The sequence below is a fragment of the Liolophura sinensis genome, chromosome 11 (genome assembly GCF_032854445.1).
Source record: "Liolophura sinensis isolate JHLJ2023 chromosome 11, CUHK_Ljap_v2, whole genome shotgun sequence".
In the NCBI taxonomy this organism is placed as follows: domain Eukaryota; kingdom Metazoa; phylum Mollusca; class Polyplacophora; order Chitonida; family Chitonidae; genus Liolophura; species Liolophura sinensis.
Genome location: NC_088305.1, coordinates 15,624,740 through 15,648,755, shown reverse-complemented (window position 1 = coordinate 15,648,755; position 24,016 = coordinate 15,624,740). Strand labels below are relative to the sequence as shown.

Below are 24,016 nucleotides of genomic sequence, written 5' to 3'. Positions count from 1 at the left end.
AAATATGCCCATATATGGTTTCCCTGATGAGAACACACAATAATTAGTTCGAACTCCAAAGTTATACGGGGCATGTAGATACACATCAAATAATCGCTGCAGAAATGTCATCCAATCCCTTTGAAGCAGCCTCCAGACTTTTAATTTTCAGCTACTGCAAGATAACACAGTGATCAGAAAAATTTCCATAAAAATGCATAAAGTCTCAGACAACAGCGCTTTTGAAGAAAACTTTTCCGTCAAAGAATGTAAAAACTGTAGTTGATGAAGGCATCAAGTATCCCAATCTGAGAGCACACAAGACATCAAGTATCCCAATGTGAGAGCACACAAGGCATCAAGTATCCCAATGTGAGAGCACACAAGACATCAATCCAAAGTGTTAATTCATAAGACATATACGTCTAGTTTGAAGACTATAACATAATCCACAATAGGAGATCTCCTCGAAGGAAATGTTGTTACGATGAGTCTTGAACTGGAAAATCCATCCATGCCTTTTGATTCACAACACCTAGAAAATGTTCACTCCATTGTACAAATTTCAAATGTACCCTAATAGGGCAGTTTTTGCCCGTGATGATGGAAAGCAGTACAATGTTCATCTAATACCACAGGACTTATTTATCACACTGTGAAGGGCAATGTAATGCCAACCCTTGAGCATCAAACAATTTATGGAGAGAATATAGAATGCTGTCAAGTGGGCTGAATTTTATGATTCCATCAGCAGTTGATTCGATCACCGTCAAGGTGTAACATTACCTTCACACATTTTATGATTCCATTAGCAGTTGATTCGATCACCGTCAAGGTGTAACATTACCTTCACACGTTTTATGATACCATCAGCAGTTGATTCGATCACCGTCAAGGTGTAACATTACCTTCACACATTTTATGATTCCATTAGCAGTTGATTCGATCACCGTCAAGGTGTAACATTACCTTCACACGTTTTATGATTCCATCAGCAGTTGATTCAATCACCGTCAAGGTGTAACATTACCTTCACACGTTTTAGGATTCCATCAGCAGTTGATTCGATCACCGTCAAGGTGTAACATTACCTTCACACGTTTTAGGATTCCATCAGCAGTTGATTCGATCACCGTCAAGGTGTAACATTACATTCACACGTTTTATGATTCCATCAGCAGTTGATTCGATCACCGTCAAGGTGTAACATTACCTTCACACGTTTTATGATTCCATCAGCAGTTGATTCGATCACCGTCAAGGTGTAACATTACCTTCACGTTTTCTTCCACACTTTGCAGGACTGGCATGTCGAGAATAATTCACATCAGTCCGAATTTACAGCAAGTTCATCACAGCTGTTGTTTTGGCAATGATGTCCCTCTCAATCTATGGTTCCTCAATCTAAGAGTGCATTTCTATAACCACACACTATCCATGTACTCACACAAATTATACCAGAGCTCTCTTCAGCCGAGACCAACATTCCACACTTTTGAAGCTAACATGAATGTACAGTATGGCTACTGTACCAACCCTCTGAAGCTGGAGACTACACCAAGAAGACCCAAGGCCTTCCGTTACCACTGAAATCATAACCGATAGCAGGCCCCTGGGGCAGCAAAAAGGACTAATCCAATCCACTTCTTTGTGTCTTGTATAGCGCTAGCTGTCGGTGTTGAGTTTTACCGACTTTTTGACCTTTTTAATCACAGCTCTGATACTACCCATCCTTTGGGACCCTAAAGCTGTCAGATCACTGTCTGCCACTGATAACTAAAAATGCACTATAATACTGCTACTCCACTAGCTCCTCTCCACATTGGTAGTGCACTGCTGTAGTGTACACCAGTAATGATCATGGTTAGGCTAGCTGAGCTTGCTTCACACTGGGCTGTAAACTTCCTCCTGCAGCCTGTGGCTTACACCAAGCTTTCCCCCATCCCATGGCATGTCTTAGCTAGAAATCTACAGCAGTTTTGCTCTAATCTGATCCCAACACCCTAAACCTTAAGCTAATCTGTCTATCTGCCACTACAGGCAGCTTGAACACCACAGCTGTAAATGTTATGGGAAGACTTGTCAGACAGGCTCTCCAGCCATACCTTGTTGAGTTTGGTGCCTGGCACACTGGTAAACCGAGTAAATTACTGAGTGAAAACTGATGAAAACATGGCGTCAAAACAAAGGCGGTTAGCAACATGTTAAATGGATTCCTTGACCTACTCTTGCATATGTACATATATGCCTGTTACTAAGGTACACCCTTTTAAGCCCAAAACATGGTGGAACTAATTTCTTTGGCGTAATGTTTTAAGCAGGTAATGTTGCACATAATTCATAAATTGTATTGAGGGTAGAAATGCTGCACCATAAGAACACTGTGGCCATCATGGTTTTGCTTCAATAATCCCCCCCCCCCCCCACCCCAAATTCCAAAAACTTATGAATAACCGTTGCAGGTGACTTCAAAAAAATATGCACAATATTTATGAAATTTGAAAACCATCTTTCACGGAAAAGTTACTTATGCACATCCAAAAATTTCGTCCAATACTAACTCGCTCATTTTTCCAGATTCTGAGAAATCTATTGACTTTCGAAAGGCGTTTTGAGGTTTGCTTGGAACATGGAATGACATCCTACTGGAAAAATGCAAGTTTCAACATCAAAAATCATATTTGTGACATTTATATGCCTCTAAAAATGCACTTTTTGGGGGTAAAATTTGAGGCCATTTATGGAAGGGGGCCTCTGTGGCTCAGTTGGTTAGCAAGCTAGCACAGTGTAATGACCCAGGAGCCTCTCACCAATGCGGTCACTGTGAGTTCAAGTACAGCTCATGATGGCTTCCTTTCCGGCCGTACGTGGGAAAGTCAGTTAGCAACCTGCGGATGGTCGTGGGTTTCCCCGGGCTCTGCCCGGTTTCCACCCACCATAATGCTGGCCACTGTCGTATAAGTGAAATATTCTTGAGTACAGCATAAAACACTAATCAAATAAATAAATAAATAAATAAATCATTTCAAACTGCTGTATGTGAACACTGATACAATCACCTACAGCATTTCAAATTGCTGTATGGGAACATTGATACATTCACCTGCAGCAGTTCAAACTGCTGTATGGGAATACTGATACATTCACCTGCAGCATTTCAAACTGCTGTATGGGAACATTGATACATTCACCTGCAGCATTTCAAACTGCTGTATGGGAACATTGATACATTCACCTGCAGCATTTCAAACTGCTGTATGGGAACATTGATACATTCACCTGCAGCATTTCAAACTGCTGTATGGGAACATTGATACATTCACCTGCAGCATTTCAAACTGCTGTATGGGAACAGCGATACATTCACCTGCAGCATTTCAAACTGCTGTATGGGAATATTGATACATTCACCTGCAGGATTTCAAACTGCTGTATGGGAATATTGATACATTCACCTGCAGCATTTCAAACTGCTGTATGGGAACACTGATACATTCACCTGCAGCATTTCAAACTGCTGTATGGGAACATTGATACATTCACCTGCAGCATTCCAAACTGCTGTATGGGAACATTGATACATTCACCTGCAGCATTTCAAACTGCTGTATGGGAACATTGATACATTCGCCTGCAGCATTTCAAACTGGTGTATGGGAACACTGAAACATTCACCTGCAGCATTTCAAACTGATGTATGGGAACACTGAAACATTCACCAGCAGCATTTCAAACTGCTTTATTGCAATATATGCCAAGATACCCGGAAAATGTTACATAAACCTGACTGATCAAAAATGTATCTTTAGAGATTCAGAGTACAATTAATACATGAAGTATAACCCCATAACGAGATAAATTAAAAGACATCAAAGTTCCTCCATAACATAGTCAAACCTGTCTCACATTCTTTTTTCTTTAAAACTTATATAGTATTTTGAATGAACTGTTGTTGTTGTTGTTGATTAACAGCAACACGGTTTGCCTATAGGCTTATGATACTTTGAACACCTGGAAGCAGCTAGTAAAATGGCCATACATTTTCATTGGAACACAGAGAAGTGCATTATCATCTCACATTATTATAGTGGCAGCAAAAAGATGTGCAGAAACACCTAAATATACTCACGGTTAAATATAGGAAAATCTTAACACAATTAGGGTACAAATTTAAAGCTTTACTGCAACTGATTCTCTCACAAAGTACTGCTTCAGACCAAACTTAATTTAAAAAAAAAAACAATCTACACCACAAACAACCTGTATGAAGATAATACATGTATATTAAAAAGTTCAGGAAGGCAAAACTTTTCAAACATACACTTTGTATGAATTAATCTATCACATGATCAGAATAAAAGAAGGTAAAACTATTGGAAACTAATGGAAAGACTGCGCAATTTAAACTTCACTTCATTTTCTTTTCAGATTTTTTTATTTACCGAGTAACTAGCATTCAAATGCTTGTCAATATCATTCCCATTTAAACTTGAAACTTTTGCTAAATGACAATAAGACTTTTCATATTCAAATAACAATGTGCCTTATATGAATGCACATTCACACGTATATTCACATGAAACCACAAACCTGCATGCATAATGTTCATTCAGCATTGCACATTGCTTTGAGTGAAACTTGCATTCCTTTTGTCCATGTAATATTTTGAAAACATATAAGAAACACCTTTTTAACCAAAAAGGAAAAACAATTCTGTTATTAATTTTGTGATTAATGTCACACTCAAAAATCCATTCAATGCGGCAGTCAGTTTTATGGGTTAAGGTGAGAAATCAGAGTGTGTGAGGTCAACTGCCAACCCTTAATTAATGGCAAGTTACATGTACTGAATAGCATTAGAGGAAGGTCAGTGACCTTCAGCAAGCAATAATAGGCTGTACGAATGACAACACTAATTGTTAACTGTGAAAGTGGGGAATCCACGAATTTCCTGTCCAAGAATGGGTATGAACCCTGACTGTCTTGTACAACCATATACACCTTGTGTGAGTTCCCTAACGATGGAATGCAAGGACCTTTATCCATTCACCTGCTTGTCTTTCCAAAATGACAAACTCCATGTAGGCAATGGTATACAAGAACTTGTAAGTATGTTGTATGTAGGCAGAAAATACTTCCAAACTATTCCCGTATTAAAGGAAAATAAATGACAATAGACAGGAATACATCGTTTACAAGTACACCCTATAACATGTACTTCTGCATGGGCCTGAACCTGGATAAAAAAACCTGTGTTTACAGGTCTCAAATGACCTTAGGCATGAATGCTGATGAATCCATATTACCACACACTCACAAACATTCTCACGAGCAGACCTACTGGAAGCTTTGGATGTCTGACAAAAGCTTCGCTGTTAAAGCTTAGAATTTCTGCTTTTCAGCTTACAACAGAACCATTTTATTTGACAGTGTGTATGTACTACACTTCGCCTTCTCATTTTTCTTCCCTCAAGTTTTTGGACCATTTGCGCTCTTTTCACAACAGAAAGCTTCTGTAAAGCTAGATGGCAGATTGCAGAAATGGTGTGCTCTGGAGTTTTACCAAAAATTACAAGGAACTCAAACTGATTTATGTTGTAGCATTGCTATGTATTACAGAATCATTCGTTAGTAGAACACGGTCGGGTGGTGAAAGATGCTTGCCTTTCTATTGCATAGACACACAAGGTGCGAGTTCAAACCCGGCTTTGGACAGGGAATGTCACTGGTGACAATAAGCGGTCAATGATGCATATGTGGTTGTTTGCACAGTCTAACATTCATCAATGATCAATCGTCATCTACAAATATTAATTATGTGCATATCTATACGTCAGACGTTCATCAGTGACTAATTGGCAGAGATGGGTGATTTGCACCAGAAACTTCAGGGTCCTCAAACCAGAAAATCAACTGCTGTCTTATGAGTGGAAAACTGGTGAGTACAACATTAACTGGTTAAACTACAATAAAATGAAAACTGCTGTAGTAAGATGAGTGTTGGAAATGTACAGATAAAGACATCGGTATTTTCTTTATACTGAAATGGAGCAGTATTTTGTTAATTTATTTGACTGGTGTTTTATGCACCTTTCTCAAAAATATTTCACGTAATATACGGCCAGCTATACGGGGAGAAAACTGGACACTGCGACTGCACTGTGGAGAGGCTCCTGAGTCATTGCACTATGCTAGCATGCTAATCACCTCGGCCCTTATGCAGTCTCTAGTCAATTCCATGTTCAAACTATAAATGAATAAAACGGTTTGCCCAGATTTGCTGAATATTCACTGAAGCCTAATCTTTATTCAGAATTTAATCAAATAAAAAATGACGTTTTTGTGTTTTCACTCAAATTAGGTTAAAGCTAGCACTCAGCACCAAACTCATGATTGACATGTTGGCATGCAGCCTAGAAGTGTTTGCCATTAACCGTGCACGCAGTAGCAAAATGGCGCCACAGATTCTTTTAGTCCTGTTACATTATTACAAAGTGTTAAATTTCCACATTAAACATGTCAATACCGCTACAGATGTAGTACTAATCTGATTGATTGATTGATTTATTTATTTGATTGGTGCTTTACGCCATACTCAAGAATATTTCACTTATATGATGGCGGCCAGCATTATGGTGGGGAAACCCATGGCCATCTGCAGGTTGCTGGAAAACCCTCCCACGTACAGCCGGAGAGGAAGCCAGCATGAGCTGGACTTGAACTCACAACTACCACATTGGTGAGAGGCTCCTGGGTCTGAAATGTAATACTAAATATTTTTGTTGCAGTGCACATTAAACCTGCCTCTGCATGGGAAAAAAATTTCCATTACTATAAACCTAAATTCTATTTTTGAAAATGGTTTTAAGTAAAACTGAAATTTTGAATCATGCATCGCCTTGTATCTTTTGTTGGAGTCACCACAATACTCTACTCTGTGAAGCTGATCAGATTAATTTATTTATTTATCTGATACTTGCTTAATGCTATATACGCCAGAATTTGTCACTCATTCAATGGCAATCAGTTTTACTATAGGGAGAAACTGGAGTGCCCGGCATAAACCAGTTACCTTGGGCAAGTTACTGAGAAACTAACTTACAGATACGCACACCATATTGAAGAATGACAAATGGTCTTCAATGAATATTGCAGACTAGGCAAATGTCCACATAAGAGTACAGTCCACCACTTATAAGGATCAAGGCCCTACATGTAAGGCAATGAAAGCGAGGCAATCTTCCAATTCACTGAACAAGACCCTGCTTTAACTTGCACCTCACGTGTCCTGGCGATCGAAAGGCAAGCATCTCTATAACCACAAGACCATGAGATGCTCAAAAATTTCCATTCAAAAGCAAATAGGAAAGGAAGTATGCATAAAAACTTTCTATAGGTATACATCTAACTAAGCATCTACCTAAAGTTGAAAAATTCCTAGTAAGCCTTCAGATATTTCAGAGATTTTGTCAGTTCGAGAAAACTACACACATGCAACTCAACAATAAGAAAGACTATAGATAAAAACCACGCATAAAATTATTTAGATTATTAGTATTTTTATTCATTTGCAATTTCATCATTTAAAAATCAGTTTAATGATTTTTAATCAATATTCAAACCAGGTGACTCAAAGCAGAAACAACAGTTTTTATTACAAAAGAAATGTACAGTATATGTGAATCTTTATTTTTTCAAAATTTTTTATTTTTTCAAATTTAAAAAAAAAGTTTATATTTATATAACATGATAAATAAACATAAAACAAAATGTACTGAAAATGACATTACAAGAGCAGACTTTAAGTCTGAAAACAGACAAAACTACATAGGTTAGAGAGTATGAAAGGTCACAGGGGTCAGATTTGCAGTTGAGAGGTTAGAGAGTATAAAATGGCACAAAGAACTGCAGTGTGAGGATTTAAATTTTGTCTTACCGTTTCTACGCCAGAGGTAAACCCGCTATGTAACCCTGCATTGCTGTGTCCAAATTTATCTTCGCCCAAAATCGATTTATCAGAGCGAATGACAATCTGTTACACAAAAGTTGATTGGTTAAGAACATTTAATCATCTTCATTACAAATTACCATACAAGTAGATATAGCTTGAATATAGCTTGATGCCAGGACATGACACAGAAAGACTTAAAATGTGATTACTTAATTCAATGTTTATCAAGATTTTAAAAAATGAAGGTTAGTTCATCCCTGAAAAATCCTGCTTTGAAATACAATGTACTTCAATTTTTGTTTTTTTTTTGTTTTTTTTCACTTTGGATTTTATTTTTGGATTTTTACTTCCCTGTCTTTAATACTTATTATTCATTACATTTTAAATAATTACTAAATATTCAGTCTTATTTATGGCTTTTGTTTTAATACTAACACTCATTAAACTAACTTTGATACAATTTACTTTATGATGACATTATAGCAACCAGTTTAAGGTATGGAAGTATGTTTTCAACATTACCTACCCTAACTCTTGGGTCACCTATACTCAACATTACCAACCCTTAGAGGACAACTCTAGGGTCACCTATACTCAACATTACCTACCCTTAGATGACAATTCTAGGGTCACCTATACTCAACATTACCTACCCTTACAGGACAATTCTAGGTTCACCTATACTCAACATTACCTACCCTAACTCTAGGGTCACCTGTACTCAACATTACCTACCCTTAGAGAACAACTCTTGGCTTACCTATACTCAACATTACCTACCCTTAGAGAACAACTCTAGGGTCACCTGTACTCAACATTACCTACCCTTAGAGAACAACTCTTGGCATACCTATACTCAACATTACCTACCCTTAGAGGACAACTCTAGGGTCACCTATACTCAACATTACCTACCCTTAGAGGACAACTCTAGGGTCACCTATACTCAACATTACCTACCCTTAGAGAACAACTCTTGGCTTACCTATACTCAACATTACCTACCCTAACTCTAGGGTCACCTGTACTCAACATTACCTACCCTTAGAGAACAACTCTTGGCTTACCTATACTCAACATTACCTACCCTTAGAGGACAACTCTAGGGTCACCTATACTCAACATTACCTACCCTTAGAGGACAACTCTAGGGTCACCTATACTCAACATTACCTACCCTTAGAGAACAACTCTTGGCTTACCTATACTCAACATTGCCTACCCTTAGAGGACAACTCTTGGCTCACCTATACTCAACATTACCTACCCTTTGAAGACAACTCTGGGGTCACCTATACTCAACATTACCTACCCTTAGAGGACGAATCTTGGCTCACCTATACTCAACATTACCTAACCTTAGAGGACAACTCTAGGGTCACCTATACTCAACACTACCTACCCTTAGAGAACAACTCTTGGCTTACCTATACTCAACATTACCTACCCTTAGAGGACAACTCTAGGGTCACCTATACTCAACATTACCTACCCTTTGAAGACAACTCTGGGGTCACCTATACTCAACATTACCTCCCTTAGAGGACAACTCTTGGCTCACCTATACTCAACATTACCTAACCTTAGAGGACAACTCTAGGGTCACCTATACTCAACATTACCTACCCTTAGATGACAATTCTACGGTCACCTATACTCAACATTACCTACCCTTAGAGGACAACTCTAGGGTCACCTATACTCAACATTACCTACCCTTAGAGAACAACTCTTGGCTTACCTATACTCAACATTACCTACCCTTAGAGGACAACTCTAGGTTCACCTATACTCAACATTACCTACCCTTAGAGAACAATTCTAGGTTCACCTATACTCAACATTACCTACCCTTAGATGACAATTCTAGGGTCACCTATACTCAACATTACCTACCCTTACAGGACAATTCTAGGTTCACCTATACTCAACATTACCTACCCTTAGAGGACAACTCTGGGGTCACCTATACTCAACATTACCTACCCTTAGAAGACAACTCGGGGGTTACCTATACTCAACATTACCTACCCTTACAGGACAACTCTAGGGTCACCTATACATGGACCAGGCTTCATGTTTTTGAATTCATTGCACAAACTCCGCAAAATGAAATCAACATTAAGTTGCTTTTAACATTAAATGGTGGCAGGCAGATAAAAAATCTGAAAATTGCTCACTTTAATAATTAAAATATAATTTATGACATCTTGAATAAGGTTTGAAAACTTAAAATTTAGTTGTTACTACATGTAGTTTATCTTTTATAAACAATACATACTCAAGTGAAACACATCACTACATTACCTACTTTTCTTACAAGTGAACCTTTATTTCTTCCAGCAGGATAATTACTTTATCGTTTATGCCACAAAAAATACACGTCTACATTTCTCCCATGTGACAAATGTTCTACGAGTTCATGATCTCCTGCCCACAGATTATAAATGTGTCCTTCATTTTGTCACTCTGTCCAGTCCGACCTAAATACGCCATGGTGACACACTGTGTTTATTAAGAGTGATTCATAGCTGAATAGCTACATTATCCATGACTGGCAACACTCAAATAACCCCCCAAAAATTGGAATCTTCTAAAACTTACGACCTACAAAGTGTTCTGTAGTGATTGAGGCAAGTTTCAGACTATCTAATCATGGACAGTAGCGATTTATGAAATGGAGCCATGAACTTTATAAACATCTCACACTTTCAAGGGATGCCTTAGGAACTACTTTTGCCCTGAAAAAGCAAGCGAAGAAAAGTGATGGAAAGACTTGTAAAACCAATAAGATTTGACGACAATCTGTCTGTAAATTTTGATTGCATTGTTCTACGACAATCCGTAGTCGTAGTTATGTAATAACTGTCCAAGAGAATTTACGGAGTCACAAAGTTTAACAGCAGCAACAGGAAGTGAGTCATAGTTCAGATATACATGTATCTGGATTCTTCACTCTCAGCAATTCCTGGAGCCATGGATGCTATAAACAGTCAGCGGGAGGTTCTTAATGACCATTTCTAGTCTTTAGTTCATCTTGGTTTACGACCAATGTCACCACCAATACAGCATGCAAATTGGGTACATCACACGTGGGCAAGTTTGTCACTAACTTCCCAAATACCGATGGTTTTGCATTGCAGTTTCTTCCACCCATAAAGCTGACTGAGATCTTATCAGTGGAAAATTCTCGAAAAAAAAGATTAAATTTAATTGTTGTGAAATTCGACAGGGCAACCTTTGCCACCCTAAACCTCCAGATTGTTTTTGTTTTTTCCCCCTCACAAGTTTTTTGCTGACAAAATAACAAATCAGCCAACTTTTTCAACCTTTCATCCTGCTACATGACTATTCTTTAAAACATCTGAAGAGACACAACAATATACTTCTCTAAAATGAGGGCACTCGAGAAAATACATAAGCTTTACATCATGAATCAACATCTGACAGACATTATTGTAGCACTACACAGATTTATTCTCCTCAGCACCTGCTATTAAATGTTAAATATTGGCAACAAAGGGGGATAACTCTAGACAAGAACAAGAAAAATGTTGGGAAATTAATACCACTAAAAAGCATCAGAAAATGTTAAATTTCAAAGCAAAAGGCTAATTTCCACTATTCCATTTAAACAGACACAGGTACATTATGACATGTCTCAAGTTGTCAATTCTCTGCCAAATTGTTTGGCAGGATGTTTTATACATACGAACAGAGATATAACAAAAACCCACCTTGCACTCAGATAAATAGACAAAAATGAAACTGAAACTCCTGTTATCCCATCTCACATGTACTTTTGTGGTTCACTTGTAACATACGTGTATAATTTAAATAATAAATCAGACGAGCTGTTCAGCTGGAAAATGTCCAACTACAATGGACCTTCAAGGAAGTATTAGAAACAATAGCTGCATGTTCATCCATTGTAGATTAAATCGTCTAATAATTCAACCTGGGTGTTCTATATATCCCTCTCCCCATCCCCTGATAAGGGCCCTGATCATTCGCGTGGGCCATTTGATTCTCCTTCTGCCTTATCCACCAAGCCCCACCAAGCCCACCCTAGCCCCATCCAACCCCACCCAACCACACTTTATATTGATGTATTTTATGACTGAACTTATTTTATGAAAGTACAGGTTTCCTATACATTTGTTGTCTCTGTGAAAGCCTTGCTAAGAGCAGTTTCATTGTAAATTGATTGAGCTACCTTCGATGAATAAAGATATATATTATTATGCAACTTATCCCATCCCAAATCACCTCATCCCATCCCTCATCCCACCTCACCTTATCCCATCCCTCATCCCACCTCACCTTATCCCATCCCTCATCCCACTCCACCTTATCCCATCCCTCATCCCATCCTACCTTATCCCATCCCTCATCCCACCTCACCTTATCCCATCCCTCATCCCACTCCACCTTATCCCATCCCTCATCCCACCTCACCTTATCCCATCCCTCATCCCACCTCACCTTATCCCATCCCTCATCCCACCCCACCTTATCCCATCCTCATACCACCTCACCTTATCCCATCCCTCATCCCACCTCACCTTATCCCATCCCTCATCCCACTCCACCTTATCCCATCCCTCATCCGACCTCACCTTATCCCATCCCTCGTCCCACCTCACCTTACCCCATCCCTCATCCCACTCCGCCTTATCCCATCCCTCATCCCACCCCACCTTATCCCATCCCTCATCCCACCCCACCTTATCCCATCCTCATACCACCCCACCTTATCCCATCTCTCATCCCACCTCACCTTATCCCATCCCTCATCCCATACCACCTTATCCCATCCCTCATCCCACCCCACCTTATCCCATCCCTCATCCCACCTCACCGTATCCCATCCCTCATCCCACCTCACCTTATCGCATCCCTCATCCCTTATACCACCCTCCAATAACTGACAATTTTTTCCTACCTCGGGGTGAAAATGAGAATCCAATGTAGCACATGATTATCAGCTTTAAACCTTCATCTACACGTATCTTGATTACAGTCAGAAGACTAAACCATGAACAGTGGATATGTGTCACACAGGGGAGCATATAGCCAGAAGCCAGATAGCCAGACTTCCGTTCATACAAGAGACTTCAGCAGTTAATGAATCAGCCAGACACCATACATCACAACAATATTGGCAGCACAACCCTTCCCAGTGGCAAGTTTCTACAGCATTCCTCATGAATTTTTTTCAAACTTATGTCATGTCACAGGTCTTTATTCGCTTAGGATTGCACTGTTAGAGCATATTACAGCCAGCCAATCACGATCGTCTGTAAAGAGTTTACACTTCACCAGTACACAATACAGGCACACCACTGGCAGGCTACTAGTGCACCACTGGAGTGATCCTTAAACACATCTGTGAATTATGTCGAGTTCACAGTGTAACTGTCGAGTATGACGGGTGAAATGAAGCTAGGACACGATATTTGTTTAAACGGTCAGCATTCAACCAATCGCATCATTTTAGAGTTGTTTATGAAACATATTTGTCCTATTTTAATTGAACTCATTGATTTTGAGACGTCCATAAAACAAATTGCACTTTGTGAATGCAAAAGAGAAAAGGAGAATCAGCTTACCTGAGCGACTTTTTCTGATACATTGTGTTTCATGTTGGGCAGAAATAGGCCCTTGGTGGATGCAAACATGCCCTCTTTCTCTCCCTTTTTCAGGACATCATTGCTGATGTTGTTCAAACTGTCTGCAAACTGCCGAGCTTTGTGCCGTGCCAGGTCTGAGTCACTCTGGGCCATGTTAATCAAGTTTGGTTTCACATGGTTACCCATAGCTACAAACAGAAAGTACAAGAATTGTGACTGCATGAGTCTGCATGGTTGGATTTATTTACTTATTTGATCGGTGTTTTATAGTGGGAGGAAACTGGGCAGAGCCCGGGGGGAAACCCACGACAATCCAAAGGTTGTTGCAAGATCTGGGCACGAACTCACAACGACTGCATTGGTGAGAGGCTCCTGGGTCATTGCGCCATTCTGGTCACAGAGGCCCCTGTATTGGGATATGGACTTTTGAATACATTGCCGGCAATGAAAATTCGTGGAAAATCTGTGTATCCATTCCAGTTAGTCACTACTACAAACTTTAATAACTATACCTTCACACAAAATAGCAAAAACACAAACAACTTTATTTTCAGCTGAAATTAAAAGAGGCAATACTTCTGTTCTAGGTTGATATTTTTAAATTTAAAAAAATTCTTTGAATACACATACCCCCACCACAGAGTACATTCATCTCAAAAGTTATCCCCCTTGAATTGTTTTGCGAGCAAACTTCCAGGCCTTTGTATGTATGTCTGTAAATGTTGCTTATTAAAGGCCCTTTTGTAAATAATAGGTTTGGTAGATCTATAAAAACAGACATGCAAACTTATATTTGTTAAAAATACTAACAATGGGTTTCTTGCCTTCTAATTTGGTCAGATTAGCGAAAATCTGATTTTCCATTTTACATCTCTTCTTCATTGGTTTTAGATAGTCTCTTCTCAATTTACAGAATAAATTTTTGGGACTTAAAATTAGAAATGGCATGACAAGTTTCTCTCCACATTGATTTCCTGTGAGCCAGCAACGAGAACATCAATGTCCAAGTAACTGAATCCAAAATCTGTTTTCTACAGGTATATATATTTCAATGAATTATTATCTTGTACTTACATTCGCTAAACGTGTTGGATTTCTTTCTGTACTCGTTTTCTATATGTGTCGAGGAGTCCAAGCCTTCTAATGAGGAAGCTTTTCGTAGGTTGCATTGATTCACCACCATCAGTCGATCCTGTGACCCGATGTAGTCTTCTTCCACCTCATTTTCCAGACCACTGTCGCTTTTCCGCCGAAAAGGGCTACGTGGGACAGCGTCAGGCATATCGGCAGCCATGAGTTGGTTGAGAGGTACAGATTCCTCGGGGATGGGTGGATTCTCCGTGTCCTGTATCCGTTCCAGAACTCGAGCCTTGGAGCGAATGTCTCGTCTGATTGACGGCAGCCGCAGTTTGAAACTCTTGTGTCTGTCTGTGGACAGGGGGAAAAGACTTGCTCTGTATGGCTAACAGTTTATTTGATGGACTGATAACGGTTTGCACGTTTACACTCAACTGCTACAGGAATTAGAGAGAAACACCACATGTAATTTCTTTATAGGTTTAACAGCTCAAGTACAGTATTTCACCTAAAGCTTAGTTTTTTTCCATGTGGCACATCTGGCTTGATTCTGAAAGACTCTTCCACCTTATACGGCCACTTAAAAAGTTCTTTGTGAAGTTTGATCAATTTCTCATAAAAGTTACTCAACTGTTGACATCAGACGTATTTTTTTTAAGGCCATTTGCTCCTGAAAATGCATTTTACTGACAAAATTTGTTTTCAAACATCCAACTGACTTCTCTAAACATACAAACCACATGTACCATCTCTGCTTCTCAATGAGGAGTTTCTACATCAGTGATCTTTATAGTTGCCTTTACAAGAACCATACAATAAACTTGAGGTTGTGTCACTCAATCTAGCACCATGAGGTTATGAGTACACGCTAACAGAGCCCCAGAGTGAAATCCTTACAGATTGGTACATTATGGTTTTTGTAAAAAAGCTTTTGGATGTACAGATACATGGAAAAATCCAAATTTAGAAGTGTATTGTCTGTCAACACAGAAAATCAAAAACTCTACATAAAGTTAAAGAAACCAGTAATTTACAATTAGTTCAAAACACCTGCTAATTAACGAGTGCATACAGTATACACAAGCATCCAGTAACTGTCAAACTCATGCAAATAAAGAAAACATTTTCCAGAGCACTAACCCAATTCAGAGATTATTATTCACAAATTTCATGATTATTACCCAAGAAAATCTCATCATACCCAAAATACGATTTCTCAAAACAGAAACAAAATACATGTATCATTCCACTGCCAGGTTTCACTGCAGAAACTGCCTGTTAGTCTTTTTACAATCATGTGCATTTCTAAAGATTTGCATCACGTCTTCCAGAACATCTAATCAAGTTTCAGAGAAAATTCAACAAAACCAAACACTGCTATGTTCCTGTCTCAAGTAACCTGCACATAGCCCAAAATATTAATGCCTGTTCGGAACGAAAAAATGTTTTGTAAAAGAAGTTCTAGATCCTTGCACTTTACCCTGAAGAAAATGACCAATAATTAGAAAAAATGGATAATATATAGAAACAGTAAAACACGATCTAAATCTACACACAGTTAATGGCCAATAATTCATACAGGAAAAAAGCTATAAATTAATACAGGTAAAAGCTATAAATTCATACAGGAAAAATGCTATTAAGCAAACATTTGCAGCCTTTCTCCGCTCACATGTATAAGCAAACACTTTCCTTTGTATCATACAGCAATGCAAGAAAATTTGCAATAGGTATGTACAATACCCAACAGATTATGCTGACGTAAATGGCGCACTAGCTGAACATTCTCTGTGATGCAGTTATAGATCCCAGACACACAGAACTGACAGGGACTGGCATCAAATGATCCAAATGGTAGACCAGAGCATGTTTTCATCTCAAATATTAGCTTTATTTGCTCTTAGCATCCGGCTTTCATTAGTTTTCTGCATTATTACTCTGACATACTTAATGAATGTACTGGCTGCCATTGTTTTTGTCATCAGTGTCCATGACATTAAACATGTACAGGCACAAACAGTTTTTTATATCTGCATAATGGTGTTTGGGAAGTGTTACTATATTAATCTGATGGTTGTAAAGTGCTGACATATTCCTATGGTGTGCCAAATTCACTTATGTTTTCTGGTACTAATGGGGGCAAGTATAACTGTAGTGGTTTAACACGGTTTTGCTCTTTGTGCCCATGACTTGAAATGCACTGATAAAATTTTATGACTAGTGGCACCTCTGTATTCATGTGTGGCAATTAGTAGTTCCACCCAAGTTTTTACTGGAGGTGGCATCACTATATTTTCTTCTGGCAAGTACTGGAGGCTTCACTATAGCTGCATTCACTTTTGGCACCTCTGTTCTTACTTCTGGCATCACTATAGCTGTATTCACTTTTGGCACCTCTGTTCTTACTTCTGGCATCACTATAGCTGCATTCACTTTTGGCACCTCTGTTCTTACTTCTGGCATCACTATAGCTGTATTCACTTTTGGCACCTCTGTTCTTACTTCTGGCATCACCATAGCTGTATTCACTTTTGGCACCTCTGTTCTTACTTCTGGCATCACTATAGCTGTGTTCACTTTTGGCACCTCTGTTCTTACTTCTGGCATCACCATAGCTGTATTCACTTTTGGCACCTCTGTTCTTACTTCTGGCATTGACACCTCTGTTCTTACTTCTGGCATCACCATAGCTGTATTCACTTTTGGCACCTCTGTTCTTACTTCTGGCATCACTATAGCTGTATTCACTTTTGGCACCTCTGTTCTTACTTCTGGCATCACCATAGCTGTATTCACTTTTGGCACCTCTGTTCTTACTTCTGGCATCACTATAGCTGTATTCACTTTTGGCACCTCTGTTCTTATTTCTGGCATCACTATAGCTGTATTCACTTTTGGCACCTCTGTTCTTACTTCTGGCATCACCATAGCTGTATTCACTTTTGGCACCTCTGTTCTTACTTCTGGCATCACTACAGCTGTATTCACGTTTGGCACCTCTGTTCTTACTTCTGGCATAACTATAGCTGTATTCACTTTTGGCACCTCTGTTCTTACTTCTGGCATCACTATAGCTGTGTTTACTTTGGGCACCTCCATTCTTACTTAATTCTGGCAACTACTGGTGTCATCACTATAGGTGTGTTTACTTTGGCAACTATTGGTGGCATCAATGTGTTTACTGGGGGTATCCCTGTTCTTACTACTCGGGTGCCACCATAGTGTTTTGACTTGTAATCTCATGACATCCATTGCATATATGTACAATTTTATTTATTTATTTATTAGATTGGTGTTTTACGCCGTACTCAAGAATATTTCACTTATACAACAGCGGCCAGCATTATGGTGGGTGGAAACCGGGCACAGCCCGGGGGAAACCCACGACCATCCGCAGGTTGCTGCACAATTTTAAATCCTGCAGCTGAAAATCATCTCATGACAATATTATTAGTGATAAGAACTGTTTATCATGTCTTACAATACCATCTGCTGTATTACTAAATTACTGCTGGCAACAAACAGGGCGTATTGTTGACAAAATGTCCACTATGCAAAAATGGTGTGAATGGTTCGGCCATATTCTTTAAATGTGTGTATATAATTTCCAGGTCAAACTTATTTAAAAATTGTGTTTCTCACTGATCCCTGGAGAAACCATTGAAACTTATTTATATTGAATGGTCAGACAATGATTTTAATTCATCAACAAGAAGGAATATGTAAAAGAAATTTAATCTGTATTACATGTACTGCACAAAGTCTGTTAATGTGTAAACAAATATGTAGAACCATTACACAAAAGTGTCTGTGAAGTTAGTCAAATCAATTTATTTATTTATTTGATTGGTGTTTTACGCCGTACTCAAGAATATTTCACTTATACAACGGCGGCCAGCATTATGGTGGGTGGAAACCGGGCAGAGCCCCGGGGGGAACCCATGACCATCCGCAGGTTGTGCCAGACCGTCCCACGCACGGCCGGAGAGGAAGCCAACATGAGCTGGACTTGAACTCACGGCGACCACATTGGTGAGAGACTGCTTGGTCCTCACGCTGCGCTAGCGCACTAACCAACTGAGCCACGGAGGCCCCCTAGTCAAATCAAATCTTTGTACTTGAAGTAATGCATGCAAAATCAAAACTGATCCCTCAGCAGCTTAAATAAGTTTGCCATTTACAATATACTACAAATAGTTAAGTGGAATGGGCTAGGCAGCTAAATGATAAGAAGCTCTCATACATGTATATGTATGGCTACAAGCAGGCTGTCTAGGAGTTAAGTCAGTCCTCAGTGGATGATAAATAAAACATTATGGCTCAACAGCACTTCGGCAATATTTCAGCCATATGATGACAACAGTTTAGTGAAAGAAACATTTAGTAGTGGTCAGCAACAGCTTCAATCTGTGTGCGGTAGAGGTTATTCACATTCAACAGGCAAAGGTAGACAATTTTAGAATATTTAAAGCCAAAAATGTAATGTTGTCGGCACTGGATGAGTTTATGTTACATATATGTATAGCCAAAACTAAGGAAAAATACTGTATTTCACCTAAAGTATGGCAGGTAAAAATGCACTTTCAAAAAAACACAAAATTTCAATGATATTTTTGTTACCAACACCTTAAAAGTCATACTCCAATTCAAGGCAGAAGTAAGTAGAAATATTAAAATGATATGAAAGAAATCCTCTGGAATAGAGCTATAACACCATGGTTCTAAAGGACTTAAGATCAATAACATTATTTAACCCATATAACTGATGAGAAACAAAATCTTTAGTAGTTTCAGTAAAATTTTCCTGGCGTAATGGGATAATATGTGACAATGAATCAGGCAGAATTTGATTACACTGGAATGACATCACGAGGACTTGGCAGTACATCGTCATTGGTGGCAATTCCATTAATGCTTGCCATCATGTGTTCATGTGTGAGGTCACATCAAAGGCTGCCCCACATTTATGTGTGAGGTCACATCAATGGCTGCCCCCACATGTTCATGTGTGACGTGACATCAAAGGCTGCCCCACATGTTTATGTGTGACGTCACATCACATCAATGACTGCCCCCACATGTTCATGTATGACATCATATCAACGGCTGCCTCCACATGTTCATGTGTGATGTCACATCACAATGACTCCGCTACATGTTCATGTGTGACATCACATCAATGGCTGCCTCCACATGTTCGTACCTGATGTCACATCAATGACTGCCGCTACATGTTCATGTGTGACGTCACATCAAAGGCTGCCCCCACATGTTCATGTGTGACGTCACATCAAAGGCTGCCTCCACATGTTCATGTGTGACGTCACATCAAAGGCTGCCCCCCACATGTTTATGTGTGACGTCACATCAAAGGCTGCCTCACATGTTTATGTGTGATGTCACATCACATCAATGGCTGCCCCCACATGTTCATGTGTGACATCACATCAATGGCTGCCCCCCCACATGTTCATGTGTGATGTCACATCAATGGCTGCCTCCACATGTTCGTGCCTGATGTCACATCAAGCAGGATGGACAGAAAAGTTTTGTTACAATATTTTCTTCACAAACATACAGTTTGAGTATGGTGCAATTTTTTAACAATTAAGGAAGGTCTCAATTCAGACTCAATCGCAATGACTTCGTCCAGCTTTCAAGACATACAGGTTTTGACACTGAAGTAGCATCAGTTTTTCTGATAAAGAATTAATAATCAAAGTTCACAAAAAACTACTAATTGGCCCAAAGGAATGAAAGAATCAAACAGGTCCAGCAAAATGTGTTGTTTGAAACATGCCAAACATTAGGTGAAATACAGTTTAGGTTCAGATGAAATCACAGGCACTTAACAAGATTTTGTGAGTGACTGACTGAGTGAGTGAGTGGGTGAGACTTTGAACAAGATTAATGATTAAGCACTGCATGTCACATGCCTCCCGTCTCACCAGAGTTTTGTCGTCTAGGAATGAAGTTGGACAGTTTCCACCTATACCCGCTTGTCGGGCTCTCGCTTTCTTTCTCGGCATGTTCTGTATGGAGCATAACACCGTAGACTAGAGGGCAAGGCCATTACCATTTATTTAAAAGAAAAGACAACACTAGATCAAATGTATACATCTATCAATAAAGCCTGGATGTACCTATATATTACAATACTGTAACTCTCCAACCTTTTCACCTGTCTGCAAGCTGTATATTCAAGCGTATTCTGAAGGCATCATTCTGTGCAGACAGATAAAACTATACTTTCAGTGAAGCTCGAAAATTGGTCGATCGAACCAATGTAGTTTTGTCTGAAAAATCATACTGAAAAGGTGTATGAAATGCACTACATGTGGCTCTTTCATATGCGAAAAGGTTGAGGAATTAGGGTAGTGCAAATAACTGAGTTACCACAGCCTAAAATAATACAAAATGAACTCCTCGAGAAAATGGAAAGTGCCACCATGTTAATATGAACTGTCACCTATCAGGCGTGAGTTATTTACATAACCCGAGATTGGGTCTGTTTCAGTTATGATATCACACAATCCCTTTGTGGCGTTTTTTCTACCATTTACATGAAGAAAGAAGCATGTAGGGTATGCGTGACGCAACATGATCTTTCCAGTTTCTCTAAAATGACGTATTCCATGTCCTTGTAAGAATTTGGCATTAACAGTTGACATATAGTTTATGACAAGCACATCAGAAAAACATGTCAGTGGCAGTTATAGGCTTTTTTTCCACCCCAAACCACATGTAATTATAAAAGTTACATTATGCGTTGTCTTTTCTTTTAATACTGTTTTTGCATTGCTGTGTTACACTATGCTAAAAGATTCTACATTTTCTACAACTAAAATACACAACCACGCAGACAGAGCAGGACATAGGGTCAAGATACATATATAAAGACAACCTCAGCACACAGCCCCTGCTTGTGAGGGGTGTGGGAAACCAATACTGTCTGCAAATAAAGCCTTACTGTTTTAGTAGATGACGGAAACCTGTGTCATTTCCTCTGTGGAGTAATGAAGTCTGGATGGTTTTGTACAGCCTTTCCCATACCCAATTCTTCAAAACATTCCTAGCAGCTTTAAACATTTCTACCACTTCACTTTATTAATCCAGAGTAAGATAAATGGCACTTTTCAACCCGTTCACTTTATAATGGTATGACAATGAGCATGGAAACACCAGGGTAACGTTACAAAGAGTTGTAAAGTTACTCCAGGATAATGTTACAAAGAGTTGTAAAGTTACTCCAGGACAACCTTACAAACAGTTGTAAAGTTATTCCAGGACAACGTTACAAAGAGTTGTAAAGTTACTCCAGGGTAACATTACAAAGAGTTGCACCGTTACTCCAGGACAACCTTACAAACAGTTGTAAAGTTATTCCAGGACAATGTTACAAACAGTTGTACAATTATTCATGAAAGGCTGATCAGTCTGAATAAATTTTGAAAAAAAAAAAAAGTCTGAAAAAAAAATATAATCTTGTCTATGTTTGATTTTATCTTGATCACAAAAAAAGTACACAGCACATAAAGGTGATCGAGTTAGGTGAGTGACAGAGTTAGGCAAAGCACCATTTTGTGAATGACAACTTTTCATTACTCACAAAAATAATAGTCTACCTTTTACACCTATATTTCTGCTTAATTTTGCCTCAGACCCTAAAGTGTAATGTTCTTTCCTTAGTTTGAATAGAGGCACTGGTGAATATTTGATGTGACAGGAAATACATCGTTTCTATGGTTTGGAAAAAAAAAACCTTTTATTCTAAAAAATATTTGGCAAATATTTTATTCAGAAGGAAAGATTGTATTATCAAACACGCTACCTCAAATTTATTTTTATGTACCACATCATTTTGACCGTCAGAGTCAGTCACTTCTTAAGCAACAAACATTAAAAGAAAATGTGCAACATTTATGAGCATTTTACCAACCATTTGTATTTAAAATTGTCATGCAATGTATTTAAAATCAGATTCTGCAAAAAAATTTCACCTATAAAACTGGGGTTTTCCATATAAAATATTAGATATGGCTCAAACTAGGGCTCAAGAAAAACAACAGCCAGCTGGAGAATCCTGTGCAGGTTTAAAAGTTATTTCAAATCTTTTACTTCTTACTGATCTCCCCTTAGTGCACTTTGAGACATATGGCTAATAGAGTTATTCCCCTTGATTCATCTTGTCAACACCACAAAGATCATCACCTGGTACAGCATAAACAAACAAAATGTATACAGGTATTTCAAGCACGTGAACTAAAAGATTACTACATAAATTTATTTATTTCATGGGTGTTTTACGCCGTACTCAAGAATACTTCACTCTTCACTTATACAACGGCGGCCAGCATTATGGTGGGAGGAAACTGGACAGAGACCAGAGGCAATTGTCTATGCATGTATGACTTGCCTGGGACAGATCTGCCACATTACATGTGTTTTATAATATGTGAGTATTATAATATATAAGACATCAGTCAAGGGCCTCCCTTTAGTTACAGTGAGTGAGTCTCCCTATTCACATTGGTCAAGGGCCTGATAGCTACAGCAAGTGAGTCTCATTATAGTTACAATGAGTGAGTCTCCCTATTTACATTGCTCAAGGGCCTGATAGTTACAGTGAGTGAGTCTCCCTATAGTTACAGTGAGTGAGTCTCCCTATAGTTACAGTGAGTGAGTCTCCCTTTTCACATTGGTCAAGGGCCTGATAGCCACAGCAAGTGAGTCTCCCTATAGTTACAGTGAGTGAGTCTCCCTATTCACATTGGTCAAGGGCCTGATAGTTACAGTGAGTGAGTCTCCCTATAGTAACAGTGAGTGAGTCTCCCATTCACATCGGTCAAGGGCCTGATAGTTACAGTGAGTGAGTTTCCCTATAGTTACTGTGAGTGAGTATTCCTATTCACATGGGTCAAGGGCCTGATAGTTACAGTGAGTGAGTCTTCCTATTCACATCAGTCAAGGGCCTGATAGTTACAGTGAGTGAGTCTCTCTATTCACATCAGTCAAGGACCTGATAGTTACAGTGATGAGTCTCCCTATAGTAACAGTGAGTGAGTCTCCCAATTCATATACGTCAAAGGCATGATAGTTACAGTGGGTGAGTCTCCCTATAGTAACAGTGAGTGAGTCTCCCAATTCATATCGGTCAAAGGCCTGATAGTTACAGTGAGTGAGTCTCCCTATAGTAACAGTGAGTGAGTCTCCCAATTCATATCGGTCAAAGACCTGATAGTTACAGTGGATGAGTCTCCCTATAGTAACAGTGAGTGAGTCTCCCAATTCATATACGTCAAAGGCCTGATAGTTACAGTGGTTGAGTCTCCCTATAGTAACAGTGAGTGAGTCTCCCAATTCATATCGGTCAAAG

At 39.0% G+C, this 24,016-nt stretch overlaps 1 protein-coding gene across 1 annotated transcript in view; it reads right to left on the bottom strand.

Moving 5' to 3' along the window:
* Positions 1–24,016, bottom strand: part of LOC135477655 (potassium voltage-gated channel subfamily H member 6-like) — a 153,154-nt gene that overhangs the window by 25,633 nt on the left and 103,505 nt on the right. The window contains exons 4-7 of the mRNA XM_064757830.1: positions 20,589–20,672; positions 14,638–14,991; positions 13,543–13,751; positions 7,916–8,011 (exon numbers count right to left, since the gene is read on the bottom strand). Coding sequence (XP_064613900.1) covers positions 7,916–8,011; positions 13,543–13,751; positions 14,638–14,991; positions 20,589–20,672 — 743 coding nt within the window. The remainder of the gene's footprint in view (positions 1–7,915; positions 8,012–13,542; positions 13,752–14,637; positions 14,992–20,588; positions 20,673–24,016) is intronic.